This window comes from Carettochelys insculpta, chromosome 2, assembly GCF_033958435.1.
Source record: "Carettochelys insculpta isolate YL-2023 chromosome 2, ASM3395843v1, whole genome shotgun sequence".
NCBI classification, from domain to species: Eukaryota; Metazoa; Chordata; order Testudines; family Carettochelyidae; genus Carettochelys; species Carettochelys insculpta.
This window is the reverse complement of record NC_134138.1, coordinates 210,675,836-210,700,125: the sequence shown is the minus strand read 5'-3', so window position 1 is coordinate 210,700,125 and position 24,290 is coordinate 210,675,836. Positions and strand designations below refer to the sequence as shown.

Here is a 24,290-nt window from a genome sequence, read left to right as displayed (position 1 = left end):
TGCTTTTTAAAAGTTCTCTTCATTCTGAGAACAAAACACTTAAAAGTTAGATTTGTACAGTTTCAAAAATACTCTTTTAAAACTCCAGTAGATTAATTCAGCTCTTCTCATTGTGACACTTTAATTTCTTCAGTACGTCCTCTAGCATGGTCATTTGCTTATTTTTGGTTTGCCATTTGATACCAGACGTACCCCTTTCCATGTGTGGTGTGTCCTTTCCATGTGTGGTGTGTGCAGCTTCTAGCTTCTGCTTCATATATCTGGCCAATTCCATTCATAGAAACTAGCCAGCAGTTACACAGCACCTGTGTGCTTCCTGAACTCAGTGGCTTAGTTGCAGTGTGATTGGGTTGGAAGAAGTTTGAGAGTTTGGCGCTGACATGGCATTGGCTATTGGGTAGCTGTACAATCCCTGATCCAGTTAGTGAGGAACATACCTGCCTTCAAGCTGTGTTTCACAGATGCCTCTTTTGAGTTCTTGTGCAGGATATGGATGTAGCATAAAATAAATTCTTGAAGTTCTGACATCTTAAATCCTGGTCAGTAATTTGAAGAGATATGCTCAGCTAGGACTGGATAGTAAGAAAAGCATTCATTGTATTGTAGTCCTGTAATTTATTCAGGTTTTAGAATTGCAAAGTTACAATCTCACACTTAAACATAAGCAGGGACTATGGAGTAGCTTTGGAACTGAGTTAGGTTTCCCGCAAAAGCCAACGTTTGAAACCATGGTGACATATTTTCAAATATGGGCAACTGCACTAATTTCAATCAGCAAAAACATCAATGTATCCGTTTGAACCTGCTAACCTCATATTTGAATATGCAAGTCATTTCCTACCCTATTGAAGGGATAGCTTAATTGCTGCCTTTACACAGACACTGTTATATCAGTAATTCACCTGTAAATCTTAATGCATAGTAGACTGACACACTGCTAAGCCTCTAACATGCTTAAATGCATGCACTGGAGCTGGTTGTAGTGTGTGTACCTGTTTGTAATAACCACTTCAGATAAACACACTATCTAGTTGTGTAAGACACATTAACAAGCTAGGAAGGTATGAATAGCTCAGTGGTTTGAGCATTGGCCTGCTACACGCACCATTGTGAGCCCAATCCTTCATGGGGCCAGTTAGGGATCTAAGGCAAATAGATTTAAAAAAAAAATCCATGAGGGATGGGGATAGGTCCTGCTGTGAGTACAGGGAGACTGGATCTGAAGGTCCCTTCCAGCTCTGTGAGGTAGGTACATCTCTATATATACTGAATCAATGAAGATGGCCCCAAAGACATGTCTGAGCCATGTATTGGTTATACTCAGCATCAGGTTTTGCTTTGATGTGGTCCAGCATTCATATAGTTCTGGGAAGCAAACCAGTGGTCAAATTCATAGGTTTAAATTCTTCACTCAGACACCCTGGCTGGGTCTACATGTGCACCTTCCTTTCAAAAGGGGCATGTTGATGAGCAGGTTCAAAAGATGAATGAATGAATATGCAGCGCCTCATTAGCATAATGGCGGCCACAGAAGAAGGGCTTTTGAAAACTGGAGGGGTCCTTTCCGAAGGTCCCATCTCCACGGGCAGCGCGCAATTTGAAAAGCAGCACTTTTGAATCTCTGCGGCCACCATTTTGCTCATGAGGAGCTGCATATTAATTGCAACATCTCATTAGCCTCTTTCAAACCTGCTCATAGGGGTGGGATAGCTCAGTGGCTTGAGCACTGGCCTGCTAAACCCAGAGTTGTGAGTTTGGCCCTTGAGGGGGCCAAAAAAGGGTGGTGCTTGGCCCTGCCAAGAGGGTAGGGGACTGGACTTGATGACCTCCTGAGGTCCCTTCCAGCTCTATGAGGGGGGTGTGGGGGTGTGTAACATGCCCCTTTCAAAAGGAGGGGGCATGTGTAGACCCAGCCTTTATGTATGGTTCCCAGTTCAGTTAGCAGAAGTGTTACGTGCACATTCCATAGTCTTAATGGACAAATGGGGTCAAATTTAAGCATGGTGTGAATAGATGCAACTCCACTCCCTTGACCTGTTTGAACTACAGCCCCTGCTCACACCGGATCTAAATTCAGCCCATAGCAATGTTGTCTAACTTATAAATGCGAGAAGAGGTTCATTCTCTATAACTATTTTTCTGTTTTGTTTTGGAAAAAACAAACTCTTGTCAGGTTATTTGGTAATTTATAAACCTAAAATCTGCAGCATGCCTGACTTCTCTAATTGGCAGGTCTGACATACTCTCTAGGCAAGCTTGTCTTGCTACCTCAAGAGCCATGTCAGGCACAGTTCTGAGTTCACAGTATAGATTGGAATGCCCTCCCAGTGATTATTTAAAAGCTTCATAATGACCACTAACGTGACAAAAAATGACCATAAGAGGACACTATGTTTGTGAAAATGTTGTATTGTGGTGTTTTTGGTTGTTTACCCTTGTATTTGATATACTATGTAAGAATAGTATTTTGTAACTGTTAACTGATATAGGCTGAACCCCTCTAGTCCGGCACCCTCAGGTCCTGACCAGTGCCAATGAGAAAAATTGCTGGGCCACAGGAAGTCAATATTGTCTGGCATCATTACCAACACTTCCCTTGCTTGCTGGGCTCTTAGAAATATTTGGGTAAATAACATCTAAAGAGAGCACAAAACACTGAGGCTGTGTCAACACGGGCACAAATCTTCAAAATAGTCATATTTCAAAGATTACTAATGAGGTGCTGAATTGAATATTCAGAGCCTCATTAGTATTAGGACACTTCTGGCCACGGCACTTCGAAAACGCCGCTTTCGAAAGTGTGCGGCTTGGTGCGGCTACACGGGGGTCCTTTCTGAAAGGACCCGCCCCTTTTGAAATCACCTTATTCCACTCAGTGAGCAGGATAAGGGGATTTCGAAAGGTATGGGATCCTTTTGAAAAGGATCCCCATGTAGTCACGCTGAGCCGCGCGCTTTCGATGCGCCGCGGCCAGAAGTGTCCTAATGCTAATGAGACACTGAATATTCAGTTCAGCACCTCATTAGTAATCTTCGAAATGGCCATTAGCGTGGCCATTTTGAAGATTTGTGCAGGTGTAGACACACCCTGGCTACGTCTACATGTGCCCCAAACTTCGAAATGGCCATGCAAATGGCCATTTCGAAGTTTACTAATGAAGCGCTGAAATGCATATTCAGCGCTTCATTAGCATGCGGGCGGCAGCGGCGCTTCGAAATTGACGCGCCTTGCCGCCGCGCGTCGCGTCCAGACGGGGCTCCTTTTCGAAAGGGCCCCGCCTACTTCAAAGTCCCCTTATTCCCATGAGCTCATGGGAATAAGGGGACTTCGAAGAAGGTGGCGTCCTTTCGAAAAGGAGCCCCATCTGGACACGCCGCGCGGCGGCAAGGCGCGTCAATTTCGAAGCGCCGCTGCCGCCCGCATGCTAATGAAGCGCTGAATATGCATTTCAGCGCTTCATTTGTAAACTTTGAAATGGCCATTTGCATGGCCATTTCGAAGTTTGGGGCACGTGTAGACATGGCCCCTGAGAGTCAGGACTGGTGGCTGTAGGAAAACTTTATGGAACCATGGGAAACTTGACCACACATGTGATAAGTGGTCATCTGGCTAACTAAAATCATGCTGGGTTACAGCTGTTGCCGGATGGGAGAATAAGACTAGAAAGGTTCAACCTGTATTTTATTTTATGCCTTATGCTGGCAAGACACAGATACAAGTTATACAATCTGGATATAAGGTCCGTTCTCGAGTTTGAGTGCACCCAAACTTTCTTAGTTGTTTTTTCTAGGTTTCAGTTTGTCATATTCTGGAAACATTTGAAATCAGGTTTAGATTTGGACTTTGAGTCACTACGGATTTTAAGGTGGTTGTAGTCAACTTTTATTTGAATCCCATCTCCAATGTTAGCCTCAATGTAGTGGTTTTGATTCTTGATCTCAGCATTCTACCAGTTTTATAATTATTTTTGCCCCGAACACTTAGACATTTCTGTGGTAGTTCAGCTCAGGAATGTAATTTTCAGCAAAACAAATTACAAAAGTGGTCCTTTCAATTAAGGCAACCTGACTACCCAGGAGAAGTTCAGTGGAAGTTTCAGAGAAACTGTTGCTTTAAACTGTCATCAGCAGAAAGTAAAACTAGCTGATTGAAACTGAGAGCTACATGAAGTAAATGACTGTTTGGAAAGATGTGGCTTATGAGAATCACACATCAAATTTTTGAGTAAGCAATTTATTTCTTTCTGATCTATGATTAGAGCTACCAAATTTTTGTCCAAAACTTTATATTTTTGCGAAAAAGATGCAATTTTGGTTCACTTAAGAAATATATGTTGATTTTCTGCAAACTGCTTCAGTAAAAAAGAAAAAAAATCAGAAATATGTAAATAGTTTCAACATGATCCAAATGGAAGTTAGATTTTGGAGGCTATGTTCACAAGTGGATTTAGGTGCCACTCACAAAACAGAGGAGGACAAGGTTGTGATGCGCCTGCCTTCACGCTCAGTCTCTCAGGCTCTCAGTTGCGAAGGAAGAGACTTAAATTTGAATACCCACTCTGGAGCAGGGATTTAAATGCCAGTCTCACTCTTTCCAGCTGAGCACCCTAGCTACATGTTCTCTCTCTTCTGTTCAAGCTATTGGACTTGGTACATGTATTTTAATATTCTTTGGTCTAGAGAGAAAGTGAGAGCGACCCAATGGTTGAAGCACTAATTTGGAAGCTCTCTCCCCACTCCCTCCCCGAGAGTGCATTCCTACCCCTAGCAGAGAACCTCAGTACTTGGGTTCTTTTAAAAATGCAACTCTGTACTGCCTTTTAACATATGTCTCACTTTCTTTAGCTTCTGTCAGTTGCTAGCCATTTGTTTCACAACATCTGGAGTAGAAAGAAAAAAAGCAATTTATCACAGTCTTTTCCTTCAGAGCTCTGACTTCTCAGAGAAAGAATTTAGCAGGAAATTTTCATAGACCTTTGTTTTGCCACAAATGGTGGTACAAATTCTGATCTCAGTTAGTGTTAATTCAGAGTAACGCCACTGAAATAGATGTTCCCAGACAGCTAAAGCAGGCTGAAGGCAGCAGTGCCTGTGAGCGAGAACTGGCCACTTCTGGGCAGTGGTGCCAATAAGCACTGCGGTAGCAGGGGGCAATGGGGGAGAAAGGCCCAACTCTCTGTCTCCAGAAAGGGCAGGTCAAGTGTGGAAGGGGCAGGGCTTGGGCATTCAGCTCTGACCCCCCACCCATGCTCCCTTTGAACTGCCCGTGGAGCAGTGCACAGTGGTCTGCAGCATTTCAGAGGGAATTGCCCCCTTCACTCCCTCCATTGGTGAGCCTCCTTCTGGGGCACAGTATTAGTCCAGCTATGCCAGTGACAGAGAGCCACCCAAGCTAAGCCTGTACCCCAACCCAGTGTCCCCAGTGTAAGGTGAGCACTTGGGCAGCCACCCAGGAGAGTTTCAAGTGCCCGTGTTTCTGTGGCTTGGATACCTGATAACACTAGCATATGGAACAGAAGGAGAAATGTCTTGTTAGCAAGATAACAATAGAAGGTATTAACATTATTTAAATATAGAGTGCAGTAACTGAACACAGCTAAATGAAAAGGGGACAAAGAGAGGGGAAGTTAAAAAGAATGACCAAACACCAGCAATGAAAGTCTTATGATAATGTCCAATTGAAATTACATATCCCATTGACAAGAGTCCATCTTTTTAATTTATAAAGCTAGCCTTACAATTATTCCCACTGGCCTGTTTTACTTATGGTTCAGTAGTTTCAGCTCTCTGCTGCTCTACTAATTATGTTTGAGATAAGCTGTCATTTAAAAAAAGCTCGTGTATTTATTCAAGTAGATAGGCAGGAATGCTTTGATGAGAGAGGAAGTTATATCCTGTTAAGTCGTTGATAAGAGACTCTTTTGTACTTTCAGCACCTTCTTTCTCTCTTCCCTCTGCACAACTGCCCTCATTCATTGTGGCCACCGATTCATTTGCATTACTGTCATGTCCGAAGTCCCTATTGAGACTGTTGCCTTATTGTGCCAGGTGTTGCACAAATGCATGGTAAGAGACAGCTCTCTTCGCCCTGCAGAATTTACAGTTTAAAACAAGACATGGAAGGGTTGGGAAATAGGATGTATTCCAGCTTTTACAGGTGGGGAAGCATGGAGACATTAGGGTCAGACTTCCAAAAGAACTGCACCCCCATTAGGTACTTCTAGGAAGTGGTCAGACTAAGCTTGATGGAAGAGATACAAAAAGGGAATGCACTTCATTCAAAAAAGAAGAAATGGCAGTCAAACAGTGTTAGTAACATGATCTGAAACAATCATGATCTCTTCCTGTAACTTAATGAGATTAAAACAAATATTGCTGAGTTCTTATATTCCAGGCACTGAAGTTGGCACAGCCTACTCACTCTATTGAATAGCAATATGATTTAATTCTGGTGTGATCCAGTGAAAATGGTTTGTTTCTGTAGCTTCAAATTGTGATAGTATTTCACCTAGTCCAACATGAATTTTCCCACTGGATGCACCATTATGGAGAGAGAGATTTTTTTTCTTACGACAACGTCTGCAGTTGACTGATATTCATACACACATGGGCTACGTCTACACGTGCACGCTACATCGAAATAGCTTATTTCGAAGAATAACGTCTACACGTCCTCCAGGGCTGGCAACGTCGACGTTCAACTTCGACGTTGGGCAGCACCATATCGAAATAGGCGCTGCGAGGGAACGTCTACACGCCAAAGTAGCACACATCGAAATAAGGGTGCCAGGAACAGCTGCAGACAGGGTCACAGGGCGGACTCAACAGCAAGCCGCTCCCTTAAAGGGCCCCTCCCAGACACAGTTGCACTAAACAACACAAGATCCAGAGAGCCAACAACTGGTTGCAGACCCTGTGCATGCAGCATGGATCCCCAGCTGCTGCAGCAGCAGCCAGAAGCCCTGGGCTAAGGGCTGCTGCACACGGTGACCATAGAGCCCCGCAGAGGCTGGAGAGAGAGCGTCTCTCAACCTCTCAGCTGATGGCCGCCATGGCGGACCCCGCTATTTCGATGTTGTGGGACGCGGATCGTCTACACGTGCCCTACTTCAATGTTCAACTTCGAAGTAGGGCGCTATTCCCATCCCCTCATGGGGTTAGCGACTTCGACGTCTCCCCGCCTAACGACGATTTCAACTTCGAAATAGCACCCAACACGTGTAGCCGTGATGGGCGCTATTTCGAAGTTGGCGCCGCTACTTCGAAGTAGCATGCACGTGTAGACGCGGCTACGCAGTTTAAAGATGCATTTGAGACAATCAGCTATAAGATGTTGTATGTATTTTTTATTTTTGATCAGGTTTTTTTCTGCTTTGCTTAAATGTTCATTTTAATCACAGTTTTTTCTGTGTTGTAGTGTGGAAAAATTGCTTCACTGTATTAGACCAGTACTACTCTTCTGACTGATTTCCTCCCTTGGCTAAACACTTCTACAATTTCCGCTTTCTTTAGGTTGATGGTTGTTCATGCTTCTTATGATTTTTTCAACCCATCCATCTCCTGTTCCATTATTTTTGCCATATATTTTCTGAGGTAGGCCATCCAGAGCTAAACACAGCATTCTCAGTGAGGGTGCACAATTGAGTTATGCAGTGGCATTACATTTTCAGTATTATTTTTGTTCTATTCTTTATACAGTCTAGCATTTTGATTAGTTTTTGGTCAGGACTGCAAATCAAGCAATGGTTTTGATTGAGGTAAGAGGGATGGTTCAGCTTTTTGCCCCTAGTAGTCACAATGAAATTAATACCCAGAAGTTTGCTGAAGTAGTTCAAATTACTATTCATGACCATTTATTTTTGTACAGTCATCTTCACATTTCATGTGTTGCCTTTTGATTTATCATGGTGAGCTTAGAGTTCCTCATGGTTTTCCCAAGTCTTGACTATCCTGAATACCTATATGCTTTCTGTAACTTCTGTCACCTTGCTAATCACTTCTCATTTGGAGATAAATCTATTACACTAGGCTTGTGCTCTTACTGACCCTTGGAGCACCCAAATATTAACTTTTTGCTATGCTGAAAATTAACCATTTATTTCTGGTCACAGTTTTCTATTTCTTAGCCATTTTCTATTCCATGGCAGCACTTTTTCAAGTTCAGTTGCTTTTCAATCTCCTCTGAATATGGGGGAATGTCTAAGAGTCACATTTCACCCCTTGTTCCCCACCTTGCTTTGTACAGTGCTCCAGTCTTATAACAGTAGGATATCGCTTCTCTGTCCATAGTGACTTTGCTGCACTGGCCAGTAGTTGGGGTGTAGTCCAGGGTCCACTCACACCGTACCCATTCTTCACTGACCTGCATGGAAGGGTGAGTCATGGTCTCAACAATGGTGCCACTCCTTCCTTCACGGTATGGCTTACACTGTGGGTAGCCCACACAAGCAAATAAAGGGGAATACTTTCTTGCCCTTGTGATGACTTAGTTTCTCTGGAAGGCATTTTGTTTGACCTTTTGAAAATCCAAATGAATTGTCTGAACAGTTTAATGATGCACCCCCGTATTCTTTATTATGAAAATAGGAATATCCATTACAGAAGCATAACTCAAATATGCTTTATGCAAAATGTGGCATGTAATTAATAATTAAAAAGCTCATAATCTGCTGAATGTGGGGAGGTCTTCAACCAAACCCATTGAAAGCAGATTAGCCCCATATATTTGTAGACATTCAAAGAGTATTAGTAGATTATGAAAGCATACTTTTTCTTACCAGAAATTATACTGTTTTGTCTATATCCTGTCATGTTCACAGAGGCACTTTGTATTACTGTATTCAGTGCTTTAAAAAAGAAAAGGTGCTCATACTCACCCCCAGCCAATGTCAGGAGCCCCACCAGCAGCCCCAGTGTAGATGGGGCTCTTTCGAGAATAAACCCCATCTTTGAAAGAATCCTTATTCCTAAAAAAGAATTAGGAATAACTTCTTGAAGTTTGACAAATAGTGATTTTGTTTTTAACTTGTCTTCCAATTCCTCTTTTCTAAAGGGGAATGAGTAACTCAGTGTGCTTCTACTCCATCACTAGCCTCTATGCTGAGTGTACGGAGCTGGTTTTCTCACTTTTAACTTCAGAGGTTTTCTTTGCCAAGGTATTCTTAATCAGGGTCCTAAGGGAGCCAGCCACCTGAGGTCATGCACTGCAAAATGGGACAGCCACACCCCAAAGCGAAAGGTTAATCCAATATTTATGTTTACCAAACCAGCACAAAATCACTCTAACTTTTTGATTAATCAGAAGTCCAAACAATGCAGTTTCCTTAAAGTACCCAGCCTCAGGTTTCCATCCAGATACCCAAACCAAATCCAAATCTGCCAGTTCCAAAGGATCAGACATATTGCCTTCCAGGTCAATAAATATTTCAGATTATATTCCAAACATACCCGTGTCACCAATTCTTATTAAATAAACTAAAAGTTGTTTAAAAAGAAAAGGAAGAGTATTGGTTAAAAGATCAATACAAATACAGACAGAAGTTCAATTCTTGAGATTTAGATACATTATAGAAATGGTGATTTTGCAGCTGCACAAAGCCTTTTAGGATTTAGGTCATGGTTATAGTCCAAAATCCAGCAAAATATTCAGAGTGTACCAGTTTAGGATGGGGATCTCAATCTTTATGGTTTAGGCTTCCCCTGTAGGAAGCCTTTATCTGATCTGAGATAAACAGCATCAGGAAGGGCCTTTTATACAATCCTGGGTAAACAAACTTTTGACGTAATCTTCTCCTTCCCAAACATGATAATTAACATAAGATAGTTCATGCATTAAACAGTTTATCATAAACTTTAAAGAGACAACTTGTTAATGACATTATCTCACCCAACATTCATATAAATATTAATATTCCCTTTTGAGCTCAGATTCAACAGTTGTAGTGATAGGAAGTGTGTGTTTACATGTTTAGCAACTATAAGATACAAGTAAACACATATAAATAGTATTATCTCTAATTTATTACAATACAGGCATTTTGCATTTCAGAGCTCTAGCCAAACTAGTATTGAATTATCTTAATTACCATTTACATATTGTTCTAACGTATTAACAGAGAGAGAGACATATTCTTTAGTCTGTATTCCATCAAAACAAAGGGCCTGTACATCCATGGTGGCAAGGATGGTGTTGTCAGGCAGGAAGTCAGTGGTATCTCAAAGATAGCTGGGAGTGTTGGTTTTCTTACATGGTTGACTCTGGATAATTTGGCCTGGGATTGTTTAACTCTTTCTGACCATGAGTCCTATTTGGCATCAACAATGTTTTTTATGGCTATATTATAATCATATAACACCACACAAGTCTTCAGCTTGTACAGAATGCACCTACTCCTTTTGTCTATCCTTCGGCTGCCTTAAGCAAATCAGATCTGTGCTTCTGTACCTTTTATTTCTACCTCCTCTGACTCTGCACAGTTCACAGCCTTGGTACTGACTTTTAAAGCCATTAAGGTGTTGCGCCTGAGCTAAAGAGTTACTGTATCTCTAGCTGTGAATCACCAGGACAGTTGCTCTCTTAAGAAGCAATGCAGTTCACAGACCCTTGTGGCAAAACATGTTGAAGAGAGTGATGAGATTATTCTCACGCAGGGAGATCCTGCTGCTGAATGAACTTTTGGAAGAGATTACACAAATCCAGAGCCTAGTGGGGCTGACAGCCACTGCAGACTCCAGGAAAAGGTGGGGGTGTGAGGGTTTTTTATGTCCAGAGATGGGGACAGCCAGCCATGGAGATACTTTCTGTTTTGCTGAGAACATGAACAAAATCCAAATGAGATGACCAGTTGCTGCAAACCTCTAACTGTCCTAAGCCCTGGACTTGGTAGAGGAAGTAAATTTGGCCCAAAGCAGCATACTACATTGTGTGCTTTTACATAATTTTTAGTATAGACTGAACCTCTCTAATCCAGAACTCTCTCTCCTGGCAACATTCACATCATGATTTCAGCATGATTTTAACTAGCTGGATGTCCACCTATAATAGTTATAGCCAAGTTTCCAGTGGTCCCATATAATTTGTTTACAGCCACCAGTCCTGGCTGTCAGTATTCTGTGATGGTAATTTACCCCTAAATATATGCTAAGTGCCCAGTGAGCAGTGATAGTCTAGCAGCATTACCACCACTTTATTAATTTCCTGTGGTCCAGCAAACTCTCGTCTGGCACTGGTCAGGTCCCAAGGATGGAGGATTGGAGAGGTTCAATCTGCAGTAAAAAGGTTAAACCCTACAATTTTCCAAACAACAGTTACTATCATTTTCTTCTGTGAGTAGACTCACTCTGCGTACAGCATGTGCTTGTTCAGATTCCAGTGATGAAATGAAGAATAAGCCATTGTACAGCCTAATGTAATTCCTCAGCATGTGCTATAGAATCCTGTTATGCAATGAATGTAACCTGGGAGAAAGGACAATCATATCAAGCCCAAATCCTGTCCTCTGTGACGTGAACTCTAGAGAACTTTTTCTAGAGCTCCAACTTTAAAAGCTTCTTCCAAACAGAAAAAAAAAACAATTGCAGCTTCAGATATGTGACAACTCTCTTAGAATGTGTCTATTTATTGGATACTTCTTAATTTAGTTTGTAACTCTTGATGGATGTCAATAGAATTTTAAAAAATAAATAGTAGACAAAAATCTACGAAGAGAAATAAATTTTTTCTTCTTCAATAACAAACATCCCTGAACCAAAGTGAAAACATGAAACTTTCATAAAAATGAACAAAAATAGCAGTTCTATTTTATAAATACAGGTTGAACCTCTCTAGTCCAGCACCCTCAGGACCTGATCAGCGCCTAATGATACAATTTTCTGGACCATGGGAGGTCAAGATTGTCTAACAGCATTACCAATGCTTCCATTGCATACTGTGCTCCTAGAAGACATGTGGGGGTAAATTACAGATAAATAACAGCACAGAACACTGAGAGCCAGCACTGGTGGCTGTAAACAAACTGTAGGGGATCATAGGAAACTTGGCCACCCCCATGCTAAGTGATCATCTGGCCAGCAAAAATCATGCTGGATTGCGAATATTGCCATACAAGAGCATGCCACACATGAGAGGATCAACCTGTATATGCCTTTTAGAAGACGAGCGGAAGGGTAACCTACCCAAATAACCCCTAGGAACACAAACATTTTTCCAGCGAGTAAGGTGCTTAATATTCTAAAAATGCTACTTTTATTAACTATAATAACAGTGAGACTAGAGTAAACGCAAAAGCTTCCAGACTTCAGCAGAAATCTTTGGCTGGGTCTACACGAGCCCCTTCCTTTTGAAAGGGGCATGTTAATGAGTGGGTTCGAAAGATGCTAATGAGGCGCTGCAATGAACATGCAGCACCTCATTAGCATAATGGCAGCCGCGGCGATTTGAAAGTGCGGCTTTTCGAATTGTGCGCAGCCCATGGAGACGGGACCTTCCGAAAGGACCCCCCCACTTTTTGAAAGCCCTTCTTCCTATCTGGTGATAGGACCCCCCCCCAGTGTTTGAAGAGCTTTCAAAAACTGGCTGGAGGTCCTTTCAGAATGTCCCGTCTCCACGGGAAGCACACGATTCGAAAAGCCGCCCTTTCAAATTGCCGCGGCCACCATTATGCTAATGAGGTGCTGCATGTTCATTGCAATGCCTCATTAGCACCTTTTGAACCTGCTCATTAATATGCCCCTTTCAAAAGGAAGGGGCTCGTGTTGGCACAGGGATCATGAAAGCAGGTTATGGAATTAGCTGCTTCACTGCAGGAGGTCATGGGATAAGCTCTAACTCACCAGAAATCTGACATACACCATGTAATTTATACACCAGTTCATGGCTAGAACAAGATAACTGGAAATGCTTAGCTGCAAGGAAGAGTTTACCATTTAGTATATTTTTATATAGTATGTTTTTGTATAGTTTTTGTTTTGTATGAAAATACCTTAATCTCACCATTTTCATTCTATTCATCAAAGGCGGGCTTCAAAAATGATTCTCAAAGAGCAATGAATTTGTCTGACTACTTAATTTTAAAATAATGTTGTTTATTCTAAAACTTCCAGCTGAATATAGGGTCATCCATAATGATGAATACAGGCAGACAATGTAACAAGTAACATATAAAGGACAGAAATAAAATTCATTATATATGCTGGATAATTCATTTGTTTACTAAAAAGAAAAGCAGTTTAAAAGGATTTTTTATTCTTAAAAATATAATCTCATTTTCAGGGACAGCAATACATTCACAGTTACCTGAGAAAAATACATTCATTAGTGTGATCACTTGCTTCTGCCTAACTTGGAGCTATTACCCTCTAATAGCATTAGGCAACAAATATGTGAATGATTGGTCCTTAATGATATGCTACAGCAATGAGGGTGATCCAGGGGAAGTAAGCATTGGCTACTGCTAGTACATAAGAAAGTCCATAGTAGGACAGACTGAAGGTCCATTCAGCCCAGTACCCTGTCTGCCAACAGTGGCCAATACCAGATGCCCCAGAGGGAGTGGACCAAACAGATATCGATCAAGCAATCTCTCTTCTGCCATCTATCTCCAGCTTCTGGCAAACAGAGGCTAGAGACACCATTTCTTACTCATCCTGGCCAATGGCCATTAAAGGACCTAACCTCCATGAATTTATCTAGCTCTTTTAAAATGCTGTTTTAGTCCTAGCCTTCACAGCTTCCTCTAGCAAGGAGTCCCACAGGCTGACCGTGTGCTGTGTGAAGATCTTCCTTTATTTGCTTTAAACCTGCTGCCCATTAATTTCATTTGGTGTTCTCTGGTTCTGATATTATGGCAACAAGTAAATAATTTTTCCTCATTCACTTTCTCCACACCACTCATAATTTCATATGTTTCTATCATATCCCCCCTTAATCTCCTCTTTTCTAAGATGAACATCCTTGTCTCTTTAATCTGTCTTCATATCGGACCCGTTCCAAATCCCTAATCATTTTAGTTGCCCTTTTTTCAACCTTTTCTAATGCCAACCTATCTTTTTTGAGATGAGGTGACCATCAAGAAGTGGGTGTACCATTGTTTTATACAAGGGCAATAAGATACTCTCCGTCTTATTCTCTATCCCCTTTTTAATGATTCCTAACACCCTGTTTGCTTTTTTGACTGCTGCTGCACACTGCATGGATGTTTTCAGAGAATTGTCCACGATGACTCCAAGATCTTTTTCCTAATGAGTTGTAGCTAAATTAGCTCCCATCAGACTGTATGTATAGTTGGGGTTATTTTTTCCAACGTGCATTACTTTACATTTATCCACATTAAATTTCATTTGCCATTTTGTTGCCCAATCACTCAGTTTTATGAGGTCCTTTTGAAGTTTTTCACAGGCTGCTTTGGTCTTAACTATCTTGAGCAATTTAGTGCCGTCTGCAAACTTTGCTACCTCACAGTTTACCCCTTTCTCCAGATCATCTGTACTTGGAATACACTCATCCGTCGCTATATGAGCACAATTGGTTCCCACATTTCTGCTCGTAGGCGAAAACTCATAAGAGCGACACTAAATTCCCATTAAAATACATGTAAAAGTCTCCAATTCTTTCCAAGGGCTTGTAACTTGACATAAACCAGCTGAGTTTTGGTACTTTTCTGATGTATTTGAATAGTTTGGCAACAGAAATAGAATGTAGTGTATGTATGTAGAGCAGGGATTGCCAGCCTATGGGTCAGGACCCAAACATGGGTCCCATTAGATTTGTTAAAAGTCACCAGCTGGGCAGTGTCCAGCTGCATGTGACTGTTCAAGAAGCCATTTGCAGTTTCTTAATACTGCTGCCTCAGGCAGATATCTATTGATAGCAATACATGCTGGAGATGGCAGCTATCAGCTATCTCTATCACGAGAGATAGCAATCACATTATGCCTAGGTGCTGAAACCTTGACACTTGAGTTATTTGCTGGGAGCAGGATAGCTGGGGGAGCCACCCAGCCTAGCAGTCCTGGTGAAGAGGCTGCAGGAGGAGGAGGACTGTCTAAAGTTGGGGCTGTTGAGGGATGCGGGAAGGGGAGGGTCTAAGACTGGGGAAAGTTTGGGGCTGCAGGGAGAGTCTAATGCTGGGGTGGTTTGGGGCTGCTGGGGGGGCTCTAAGGCTGGGGATGGTTTGGGGCTGCTGAGGGTAGGGGGGGAGGTCTAAGGCTGGAGGAGGTTTGTGGCTGCTGGGCAGTTTTAAGGCTGGACACAGTTTGGGACTGTGGGGGGCATTAAACCCTGGCTGAGGGTGAGGTCTGCAGGGCGGGCAGGGGGTATAATACCGTAAACCCTGGAGTTACCCAGGAGTTGTTCCTGCAACCCTTGCATAAATGGAATTTTCCTGCAAGGGGAGGGGAGCCAGAAACCACCAGGGCTGGTCAGTTTCCTGGCTGCCATTGTGGCAGAAGCTCAGAACCAGGGGCTGGGTTGTTTCAGTTTTCCCAGGGCTTGCAGGGCTGGGAAACTGACCAGCTCATGGCTGGTCAGTTTCACATTCCCACCATTTCAGGGGAGGTAACCAGACTAAGAGCCTTCGCCCTCTCTTCCCCCAACCTAAGGACTATCAGACAGCTGCATGTCTGTGGGAAGGAAGGGAGAAGGCTCCAGCTGTGTGTCTCCCCACCCCCCAGCCAGGGAGCCCATGGCTGGAGCTGAGCCAGCAGCAGGGCTGCTGGTCTCCCTGCCCCCAGCTCAGGGTCCCCACTCATATAAGTGGGGGAAGTTCACTCATAGAGGCCATGTCTACACTAGCCAAAAACTTTGAAATGGCCATGCAAATGGCCATTTTGAAGTTTACTAATGAAGCGCTGAAATACATATTCAGCACTTCATTAGGATTCAGGCAGCCGCGGCACTTCAAAATTAACGTGTCTCACCACCGCGTGGCTTGTCCAGATGGAGCTCCTTTTTGAAAGGACACCGGCTGCTTCGGGCTACGTCTACACGTGCACCCAACTTCGAAATAGCTTATTTCGATGTTGCGACATCGAAATAGGCTATTTCGATGAATAACGTCTACACGTCCTCCAGGGCTGGCAACGTCGATGTTCAACTTCGACGTTGCTCAGCCCAACATCGAAATAGGCACAGCGAGGGAACGTCTACACGGCAAAGTAGCACACATCGAAATAAGGGAGCCAGGCACAGCTGCAGACAGGGTCACGGGGCGGACTCAACAGCAAGCCGCTCCCTTAAAGGGCCCCTCCCAGACACACTTTCATTAAACAGTGAAAGATACACAGAGCCAACAACTAGTTGCAGACCCTGTATATGCAGCACGGACCCCCAGCTGCAGGAGCAGCAGCCAGAAGCCCTGGGCTAAGGGCTGCTGCCCACGGTGACCACAGAGCCCCGCAAGGGCTGGAGAGAGAGTATCTCTCAACCCCCCAGCTGATGGCCGCCATGGAGGACCCCGCTATTTCGATGTTGCGGGACGCGGATCGTCTACACGTCCCTACTTCGATGTTGAACGTCGAAGTAGGGCGCTATTCCCATCCGCTCATGGGGTTAGCGACTTCGACGTCTCGCCGCCTAACGTCGATTTCAACTTCGAAATAGCGCCCAACACGTGTAGACGTGACGGGCGCTATTTCGAAGTTACTGCCGCTACTTCGAAGTAGCGTGCACGTGTAGACGCAACCTCGAAGTCCCCTTATTCCTATCTGCTCATAGGAATAAGGGGACTTCGAAGTAGCCAGGGTCCTTTGGAAAAGGAGCCCCGTCTGGATGAGCTGCACGGCGGTGAGCCACGTCAATTTCAAAGTGCCGCGGCCTCCTGCATGCTAATGAGGCGCTGAATATGTATGTCAGCGCTTCATTAGTAAACTTTGAAATGGCCATTTGCATGGCAATTTCGAAGTTTTTGGATAGTGTAGACGTAGCCATAGTGAATAAAGGTAGGTATATATGTTCCTTATTTTAGCGAGTACTCGTAAGTAAAGTACTCATTAAACGAGGGATGAGTGTACTTATTTTTTATATAGTCCAGCATTACAAGGAAGAGTACTGTTTGAAACTTGAAAAAAAATTTTTTTGAAGAAAGGTTAGTATCTGAGTTTGCACATGGATGCTCAGCTGAAGGCAATTTGAGCTAATTTTGACAGAGCCAGTGAAGGATAGGTGCAAATAGCTGTGATTGCGATGGTGACCATAAACTAGCCACCTCTGGCTACGTCTACACGTGCCCCAAACTTTGAAATGGCCACGCAAATGGCCATTTCAAAGTTTACTAATGAAGTGCTGAAATGCATATTCAGCGCTTCATTAGCATGCGGGCTGCCGCGGCGCTTCGACATTGACGCGCCTTGCCACCGCGCGGCACGTCCAGATGGGGCTCCTTTTCAAAAGGACCCCGCCTACTTCAAAGTCCCCTTATTCCCATGAGCAAGGCGCGTCAATTTCGAAGTTCCGCGGCAGCCCACATGCTAATGAAGCGCTGAATATGCATTTCAGCGCTTCATTAGTAAACTTCAAAATGGCCATTTGCGTGGCCAATTCGAAGTTTGGGGCACGTGTAGACACGGCCTCTGTGTTGTTGAGAACAACTATTGGTCTATTTGGATTGCAGAGATTTTTCTTCTCTTCTGTCCTCTGATGTATTATTCTATACCTCAAGAATATTAAAATGTATTTTGAGGCTTTATATTTTACTGGATTTGAAAAAAGGGATCTTTCTGATGTAGAAATAGGTAGGAGCAATAAAGAAAGTTCATAAAATATAACTACAATGGAATTCTTTGTGGAAGACAATGGTTTGTTGACAATAGCAATGTCCTTTCTATGCACTTGCTGAAGCAGGAAAGAAGTATTTCTTTCCTGAATAAGAGCTCTCTGAACAGATTAATTGTAACACTGGGTTTTATTTCTCTTAAGGGAAATCCTACTATAGGCATATAACATTGTGTGATACAGCTTTTCAACGTGCAGACTGTATACAGTGGGTTGCATTATATTTTTTTTCCAGTGAAAATTTGACAGTATTGAAAATTCAAGCTTTCTCTTCATCTGCAAGAAAGATACAAACTGATGCTGATCTGTATAAACCCTGATTTAGGAAATCACCTCTCCTATGGATACTTCATGTCCATACCCATTCATTCCATGGCCTTTTTGCTAATACTGCAATGAAATAGACAGCTAAGGCAAGGTGCAGAATTCCAACAGTTGAAACAGATTATGGTTAAGGATGAAATTAACAGTCCCAGATCAGGTGGTTCGTTCATTTCAGAAGTAAACTGGAAGTCATCCTGAGAGAATTAGTAGATGCTGCTGTTGTAAACTGGTGATCCCTTCAGCAGTTTTAATTTGCTTTGTACATACAGGGATTACTTGGAGAAGAAAATAAGAAAAAATACCTAAAATGATAATGTGGCTAAATTGAAACAAACATGAAACATTAATATGCAAACCTGCTATAAAAATGCTGAGCAAGCTTAGTGACTTGTTCACTTAGGCCATGTTTACACTACAAAAATAAGTTTGAAGTTGCTTATTTTGAAGTACTGCTTCAAAGTAACAGACTTTGAAGTGCAACATCTACACACGCTCTACTTCGAAGTTTAAACTTTGAAGTAGGGCACTACTCTATTCCCAACAATGGAGTAAGGACTTCAAAGTTGGGCTCCCTTACTTAGAAGTTAACTTCAAAGGGAAAACGTGTAGACTCTCTACAGGCTGCTTCGAAGTAGTGCCTATCTTCAAAGTAAACTTCAAAGTTAGTTCCTAGTGTAGATAACACCATTACTAAATCCACTGTACTGCAGCTATTTTAACCGAGGTGAAAGTTGCACATTGTGAAATATTGAAGAGATTTCTGTCTTTATAAATACTTTTGTAAGGACGGAGCTTTTTGTTTGACATTAACTTCCCTAGGTCTCAGAATCAAATTCATTTCAAGTAGTTACCAAATATATTTGGTCGAATGTAGTAATGCATATTTTTAAAAATACATATGTCTTATGTCTGCCACTATACTAGGGTGACCATCCATCCCATTTTCAGCAGGATGGTCCAGTATTTGGGACGCCAAAAAGGCATACTGACTTATTTTATAGAAGGGACTCATTGGCCTGTATTTGCTGTGCAGGCAGAGCTGCCTGCCAGAGAACACTTACTGTACATCAATATGTGCTCTCTGCAAGAGAGGAAGCCAGCAGGTTAGCAACTCTCCCCTTCCCTGAGGATCAGGGGGAGAACGAGTGCCCCTGCTGCTCCATCCCTGTTGATTCCTGGAGGCTCAGGGAAGGGGGCGGAGGGAGGTGCCTGGGTTTCTCCATCTCTGCTGCTTCCCCAAAGCTCAGGGAGGGTCGCGGGGAGAGCCCCTGCTGCTCTGTCCCTGCTGCTTCCCTGAGGCTTGGGGAAGCGGGGGTTGCGGGAGAGCACCTGGGCTGCTCCGTCCCAGCCACTTCCCCAAGGCTTGGGGAAGGGGAAGGGGGAGAGGGAGCACCCCCCCGGCTCCCCGTTCCTTATGTGGCCGTGGGAGATATGGTCACCCTACACTATGCAGTGTTTTAATGGTTGTTTGTGTATTGTTGTTGTAAAAACTGTAACAAAATACTAAAAAGAGAAAAGAAAGGCAGCTACTTCTAGAGTGGATCACAGTTCTGATTTTAAGAACAAGCATAGCAACCAGATACAACAGTTTTGTAGAAGTGAAAAATAACATTGTATCCAATTGAAACTATAGGAGAAATTTAGCTAGGCAGAATATAACTTTTAAAATGGAATTTGGCCAAGTAACATGATTTTAGTAATATTTTTGATACTTGAAATTCTGTTTTTAATTTTAAAATCCCTATAAAATGTTACTGATGCTCTGCAATGTGGATGCACCAGGAGGAATTGGTGTATTCGTTGCCTTTCATCAGACAGAACCCATCAGATTTTCCCAAAGTTTTTTTTAAAGGAGACAACAGTAGTCCAACCCTTTCTCTGCATGATGCTTTGCCTTGCTCAAAGATGCCCATAATAAAAGGTTCATGTTCCATCACACCTGCATGGAAAGGAATAAATAAAGGATGGAAAAAGAGACAATAAGGTGGAAATCTCTTGCTTTTGAACTCCCATTTCTGCCTCTTTTATGCTGGTGTCTCTGCTTGCACTGTTTTCCAAGCTTACAAAATAGGGACTTAAAATTCAGTGTAGACTCATTCTGTTTGATCCACCATATCGTTCTTTTCTCCTTTCCCCACTTTTCTGATGTTCCTCAAACTGAACTGGATGCTTAAACCCAGCTGCAAGTTAAATTTACTAATCTAACTAAAAGCTGCTCAACTGTCTTCCAAGAGCTGTGACTGAGCTGGGAGAGGAACACTTGATTTACCCTTTGAAGCATTCTGCTGGAACTTGAACTGAAATGACGCTTCATATGTAACTTCTACTTCTCCTCCTAGATCAGTCCCTGCTCTGCAGACTCAGTCATATAGATTTTATATTAAACTGTAAATTTGGAAGCTGACATAAGCAAATTTGCAATTCCCAGTACCAATGCTTAAGATGCAAAGTTGGGAAGAGAAGAAATAATGGGACAGGGATGTGAGAGAGCCAAAAGCAAGAGGCTCTAATTTGCTGCCTTTTCTAGTTGGTCTTTTCGGAAGTCAGCTGCATTTTCAGCCATAGCTAGTGCCCAGTGACCATGTTCACTTTCATTTCTTCTGACCTGGAAATCACCTTTGAACCTCAGGTTACATCTACATTTACTGGAGAATTGACGTGCTCACACTCTATCTTCCAGTGTTTGATTTTGTGCATCTAGTGGGGCCATGCTAAATTGAACAATCAGAGCTTCACCATCAACCCTGGTACTCCTCACAGTCATGAGAAGTAAGGGAAGTTGGAGGGAGACCAGGTCTTAAATTCCTGCCGAAAGAGGAATGAGATGGACAGAATAGAAGAGTTTCAGAGTCAGGCATCATGAAAAATTTTGAAAGTAAAAGTCTAAGGACAGGTTTACACTATGGAGAAAGCAATTGATTTAAGATACTCAACACCAGCTATGTGAATGGTGTAGCTGAAGTTAACATATCATAAATTGATTTCTCCTGCCATCCCCACAGCAGGAGGTCAATGGGAGCAACTCTCTCATCTACTTCCCTTATTACTTGCAACTGTGAGTATAAGGGTCAATGGTGGAGCCCTGATGGTTCAGTTTAATGTGGCTGCAGTAGGTGCACTGAACTGAGCCCCAGATGATCGACTGCTGGCATGTCGATCTTCAGGTAAGTGTAGATACACCCCAAGTCCAACAACAGTGATGTTTCTCACTGTGAACATTTTTGCGGTTGGTTGGTATGCTTGAAGTGGCTGGGAAGGTAATTACAATTTTTTTTTTGCCTTCATGGCTTAGAAGTAGGCCCAACCTTCATACTGTAATTATAATCTAGAGTTATTTGCCCCAAAATCTGTGGAGTTTGGATCTAGGGCTTTGCCGTGACTTCAGCCTTACAATGCATTTGAACTATTCAGCAGTACAACAGCAATATACTGGCAACAATTAGCTCTTATGCTTAATTGTTTGGGTCAGTTACAACCCCAGTGATTAAACCCATCTGATTGAATGTCATATTTTCCCAAAGATGAGGTAACTTTTTAAAAAAGCTTTCCAGTTCCACAACATAATTAAGAGACAATTTGACACTATGTCAAAGTTTATATTTAAAAAAGTATTTCTTATGCAGTCTACTAACTACTATTTTTGCAGTTAACATGTAACAGGAAAGGCCTTTGTCATTATTGTGCACAGATAGAATGTTGATTATTATAATGCTCATCTTGAATGAAATACAAAATCTTGACGTTAGTTATTGCTTGCCTAAGTTTAACAGCACAGATTTGAATAGTTTTAATTTGTATTTTAACACACATCTGATTAGTTTAAATATCTTTGAAATAGTGAAATGATACACGAGCTACTGGATCTTCTGCCAAGGAACAATGAGAGATCCGCATCTGATAATTAATCTATGGTAAAGATATTGCATAGTAAACATGGAAACTTGAGATATCAGAGTCTACACAGTGGTCTGCTTTCTGCAGGAAGTTGGATTTGATGACCTCCTGAGTTCTCTTCCAACTCTATGATTCTCTGTGAGGTAGTGCATTAAAATAGGAAGTGCCAGCATCAGCTAAGAGTTCAAAGGAAAATGTGGTTTCAGAGAAATAAGCAGCTTCATTAAACTCTGTTAGTGTTTCCCAATAGATAAATTTTGCATATAAAGTAATGCCTTGATGCCAAAGAAAGCAGCATTACTGAGCTTCAACCAATGATGCAAAGCGATTCATGTGAGGTGAACATCTGTGATTTCCTGATTACTGACCTTGTAAATAAGTTTTTTTTTGTTTTTTGGGTTTTTTTTTTAAGAATTACATTTGTTGCTGCCTTAATAATTTGGACTTTTTTCAAAATAAAGACAGCTGTTTGAATTTAATTCATTTTGTGTCTGTACAGGGTCTTCATTTTGGTGCCTACTGGACATTGTTCCTATAAAGAATGAGAAAGGAGATGTAGTACTTTTTCTCGCTTCTTTCAAAGATATAACAGATACAAAGGTGAAGATTGCTCCAGAAGACAAAAAAGAAGGTCTGTATAGTTTCCAACACACAGTGATATATACTGATGAAATATCAGCATTAAGAGATATATGCACCATTATATATAGGAATTGGGGTGGAAAATTTTTTGAATTTCCCCCTTAAATTCAGTATATTATGTAGGATTTTTTTGGGCTAGAAATGTAACCAAAATGTAAAAACTAATGATGTGAAAAATGCAATTGTGTTGCCTTTTTATTTTTTTTAATTAGCTCTTACTCCACATTCTACAAGCTTTGAGGCATTGCCCTGGAGAATAAAGTATTCTGTAATTCAAAATTAAATTTAGAAACTGAAAAAAAATGTTTTTTCTAGGGAACATTTTACAGCAGATGGAACTGTCTCAATGCTTGGGAGATCACTGGAAATGTCTGATTTTTTTCATTCAAACAAGAAAGAAGCTCCTGTTGCATTTTGCAACAGGAATAATATGCATGATCTCATAATATTTATTTAAACAATAGAACATTAGAGACAGAGCTTTCCTCACAGGTTATAGTTTATTATGGTTTTTTGTCAAGCCCCATTAACTTAATAAGAAATGATGTATCACTATTGAGCTTCTGTTTTTCTCATCTAAATCGGAAGCTATCAAAGATTTTTATTTCACTACGGAGTTTCACCAGTAAATCTTTGAACCAGGTTAAGGAAGAAAAGCAACCATAACCCCATCTTTTTTGTATAGGCCGGTTTATGACCTGTTTGCTGCAGTTGACAAGACACACACAAAGCAATCAGAGTGTGCTGATGAATCTGGATCATAAAGACTGTGTCTACACTATCTCCCAACTTCGAAGGGAGCATGGTAAGTAGGATGTTGGGAGATTATTAATGAAGTGCTGCAGTGCATATACAGCACTTCATTAAGCTAATTCTCCCCTGCAGCAACTTCAAAGTGGCAAACTTCAAAGTGCCAGCTTGCATGTAGCCAAAATTTTGAGGAGTAAAGGCACTTTGAAGTAGCCCAGACGCTTTGAAGTACCTGCAGGTTAGCTGCAGCTACACGCAAGACAGCATTGTGAAGTTTGCCACTTCAAAGTTGCCATGGGGGAGAATTAGCTTAATGAAGCATATGCACCGCAGCACTTCATTAGTAATCTCCCGACACCTTACTTACCACACGCCCTTTGAAGTTGGGAGCTAGTGTAGACACAGCCAAAGAGTGGCATTGCCTTGTTAGAGTAGTTGTGGTTTGGCTTTGTTTGTAATTTGGGGTAAAAAAATAAGGATAATTCATTTTGATTCATAGCCACTGACTGAGGACAGCATAATTTTGCCTGTACTTGAAATTATTTTAAATGTCTACAAATATATGAATGACTAACTTTTAGTACATTTTTCTTGAACAAATGTGATGGCATTTCTAAATCATCTATTAAGAAATAAATGACATTCGTATCTGGTCTAACTTTGAAAGGGACAACACAACATTTTAATACTCTTTAGTTAAGGAAGAGTTCAGAATAAAGACTTTGGAAGAATTGGCTCTCAGAGGCCGTTTCTACACATGGCACTATTTCCGGAAGATCTTCCGGAAGAGATCTTCTGGGAGATCTTCTTCCGAAAGAGTGCATCCACACATCAAACAGGACCTCAAAAGAGCCACCCCTTCTTCCAGAAGAGTGCATCTACACCTGCACTGGCACTGTTCTAGAAGAACAGGG

The 24,290-nt window shown here is 42.0% G+C and overlaps 1 protein-coding gene across 1 annotated transcript in view; it reads left to right on the top strand.

Moving 5' to 3' along the window:
* KCNH8 (potassium voltage-gated channel subfamily H member 8) overlaps positions 1-24,290 on the top strand; it is a 428,672-nt gene that overhangs the window by 130,802 nt on the left and 273,580 nt on the right. The window contains exon 3 of the mRNA XM_074986135.1: positions 22,484-22,615. Coding sequence (XP_074842236.1) covers positions 22,484-22,615 — 132 coding nt within the window. The remainder of the gene's footprint in view (positions 1-22,483; positions 22,616-24,290) is intronic.